Below are 3,055 nucleotides of genomic sequence, written 5' to 3'. Positions count from 1 at the left end.
GTATGAGAAAATTGTGGTTGGGGTGTATTGAGTGAGAAAAGAAACTATTTTCAAAAAAAAAGAGAAGAAGAAGAAGATGCTGTACAAAGGGTAAACAAAGGGGATTTCACAGTATATCCCAGCTGGTTTGGGCCATTAGGAGGACTCACATTAAAGAAAATAGAGCAGATAAAAGAAACCATGAGTTCTATTGGTAAAGTCCAGAATATATTTGGAGCTATAACTCTGGAGTTCAGTAATAAAATTAGAGCTAGAAATACAAATTTATGTATTGTTGTCAAACAGATGACTTTTAAAACCTGGATATATGATTAACCAGCAAGAGGAACTTGGGATTAAACAATCAAATCCTAGGTAGGACAATATGAAGGGCAAGTATACAAGAAAAGAAGAAGAAGGAGGAGGAGGAGGAGGAGGAGGAGGAGGAGGAGGAGGAGGAGAAAGTCCAGAAATCCCAAGTTCAAATGGGAAAGCAACTATGGCTTTAAAAGATTAATTTTCTCATGAGTTCAAGATTAATGTTCTAAATTTAGGTGGCTTCATTGTGAAGGGTTTTATAAAGAACAGAGTGACCATAATGCTGGAGCTATAATTGTTTACTAACAGTCGCTATTGATATCTAATAATTTCTTCCATGGATACAGCAAATTTGTTCTTAGAATTGTATATGGGGATGATTTTTGCAATTTCCTTCAGATAACAAATATATAAAATGAATTAATGTGCCGTTTTTAGCTGTGAGTAAATTATTCACTGCTATAAGTTGCCTGGGACCTATAATTGTCAGGCAGTGAAAAGAAGCAAAGCAGTGGAGGTCATCTCCAGGATACACAGCCACAGCCCATATGCTGTGTTTGGTCCCCTTACACTTGATATTCTCAATTGTTTTTGGCAGCTGACATTACCTATTTCTAAATTAAGCAATAAAATGCTGAAATATGGCCACAGTTGCAGATGGGCAAGAACAACGAACTTAATAATAATTTTGCCTGTTGTTTATTCCTCTTATTATTATCATTGTACAACAGGACTTAGGGGATTTTTATTCATTTTAAATCATTTGTTGTTATAAACAATGGAACACCAGGCTGGCTGCCATCCACTGCAGGCACAGCTAGGAGCTTGATAAAGAGGAATGTAATGCCTTCACATAGCATCATTTCACTTCAAGTTGAAACCAAATGGAATGGGGCTAACTACCTTTTGAAAAGAAAATGCCTCCTACCTATATGCCGGAATCTGCATGTGACCTTACTCTGCCACCCATCTCCAACCAATACAAACGCAATTTCTGTTTACAAGTCTTCATCCTTCACTTTTCTCCTACATGTCAAGAACAGAACTGGACTAAGCCAGTCTGCATAGGCAAGAGAGTTGTGTAGGGTCCTCTGGCAGTAGTGTAGTTGTGTAGTTGTGTAGGGTCCTCTGGCAGTAGGATCAGGATCCATCCCTGGTGCATGAGCTGGCTTTTTAGAGCCCACTACCTAAGGAGGGACAACTTGCACAGCCTTGAGGCAGGGGGAGGGGCTTGGACTTGCCTCTACTGAATGACCAAGCTCTGCTGACTCCCAGTGGGAGTCCTTATCTTGTTAGAGGAGGAAATGGGGGATGGGTTGGTGGAGGGAAGGCTGGAGGGGCTGGAGGAGGGAAGAGAAGGAGATCTGTGATTGGTATGTAAAATGAATAAAAAAATTCCTAAAAGAAAAAAAAAAAGAATCATTGCTAATTCATGCCTCTTTTCTCAGTGCTCATCACAGTGGCCAGTAATTTGCAGGTTCTCAATAAATTTTTAAATAAAATGGTTCCGTTAATTAGAATCCCTTTGATGCCTAAGCTCCTCTATATTTTCATGGGAAAAAAAAAACCGATAATTAATTCATTGAGAATATTTTAGCGTTTTTGTTGTGGTAGTTTGGTTTGGTTTGGTTTGGTTTTTGTTTTGCTTTGTTTTGTTTTGTTTTTACAATCAACACATTTTGTAGGACCATTGACACATAGAACCCCTAATTTGGAATAGTAGCTTTTTCAAATACTTTGTTCAGGAGAAGTTGACAGACTATGTGTCCAGTAAATAGTTAAGATAATTTAAAAACATCAAATAATAATTATTAGATATGACGCTGGCCAGCGTTTTGGAGCAGTTGGTGCCGGTGAACCAGCATGGGTTTTTTGGACTCAGAAGTCAGAAAGATCCGCTGGAACTGGGTCTGGGGAGTCCAAGTAATGGGCTGAGCCTTGCTGCACCAAACTGGGGTGTCCTAGAGGAGCCAAAAATTGAAATGTTTCATGGAACCACCACCCTGGCCTTCAAGTTGTGCCATGGAGTCGTTGCAGCTGATTCCTGGGCCACAGCAGGTACTTATACTGCCTCCCAGACAGTGAAGAAAGTAATAGAGATCCACCCTTACCTTCTGGGCACCATGGGTGGGGGTGCAGCGGATTGTAGCTTCTGGGAGCGGTTGTTGGCTCAGCAATGTAGAATCTTTGAGCTTCGAAATAAGGAATGCATCTCTATGGCAACGGCCTCCAAAATTCGTGCTAACATGGTGTATCAGCACAAAGGCATGGGACTGTCCACCAGCACCCTCATCTGTGGCCGGAATAAGAGAGGCCCTGGCCTCTACTATGTAGACCATGAAGGGAACAGCTTTTCTGGAACTGCTGTGGGATGTTCTGTGTGGCAAATGTGTTGCTGATTGGTTAATAAATAAAACACTGATTGGCCATTGGCTAGGCAAGAAGTATAGGCAGGACAAGGAGGAGAATAAAGCTGGGAAGTGGAAGGCTGAGTCAGAGAGACACTGCCAGCCTCCATGATGACAAACAGCATGTGAAGATGCCGGTAAGCCATAAGCCACGTGGCAAGGTATAGATTAATGGAAATGGATTAATTTAAGCTGTAAGAACAGTTAGCAAGAAGCCTGCCACGGCCATACAGTTTGTAACCAATATAAGTCTCTGTGTTTACTTGGTTGGGTCTGAGGGACTGTGGGGCTGGCAAGTGAGAGAGATTTGTCCTGACTGTGGGCCAAGCAGGAAAACTCTAGCTACAGGG

At 41.5% G+C, this 3,055-nt stretch overlaps 1 protein-coding gene across 1 annotated transcript; it reads left to right on the top strand.

Annotated features, from left to right (window-relative positions):
• The first annotated feature begins 2,114 nt into the window (after positions 1–2,114).
• Positions 2,115–2,836, top strand: LOC131912439 (proteasome subunit beta type-5-like). The gene has a single exon (XM_059264729.1). It carries the CDS (start codon positions 2,115–2,117, stop codon positions 2,694–2,696), a length of 582 nt encoding a protein of 193 aa, XP_059120712.1. The 3' UTR covers positions 2,697–2,836.
• Positions 2,837–3,055: the final 219 nt, after the last annotated feature.

The sequence above is a fragment of the Peromyscus eremicus genome, chromosome 6 (assembly GCF_949786415.1).
Source record: "Peromyscus eremicus chromosome 6, PerEre_H2_v1, whole genome shotgun sequence".
NCBI lineage: Eukaryota > Metazoa > Chordata > Mammalia > Rodentia > Cricetidae > Peromyscus > Peromyscus eremicus.
The sequence above is the reverse complement of the archived record's forward strand: the minus strand, read 5'-3'. Positions and strand labels throughout refer to the sequence as shown.

What these genes read in the sequence shown, in the direction of transcription:
- LOC131912439 (XM_059264729.1), top strand. Translation starts at nt 2,115, where the DNA reads ATGACGCTGGCCAGCGTTTTGGAGCAGTTGGTGCCGGTGAACCAGCAT.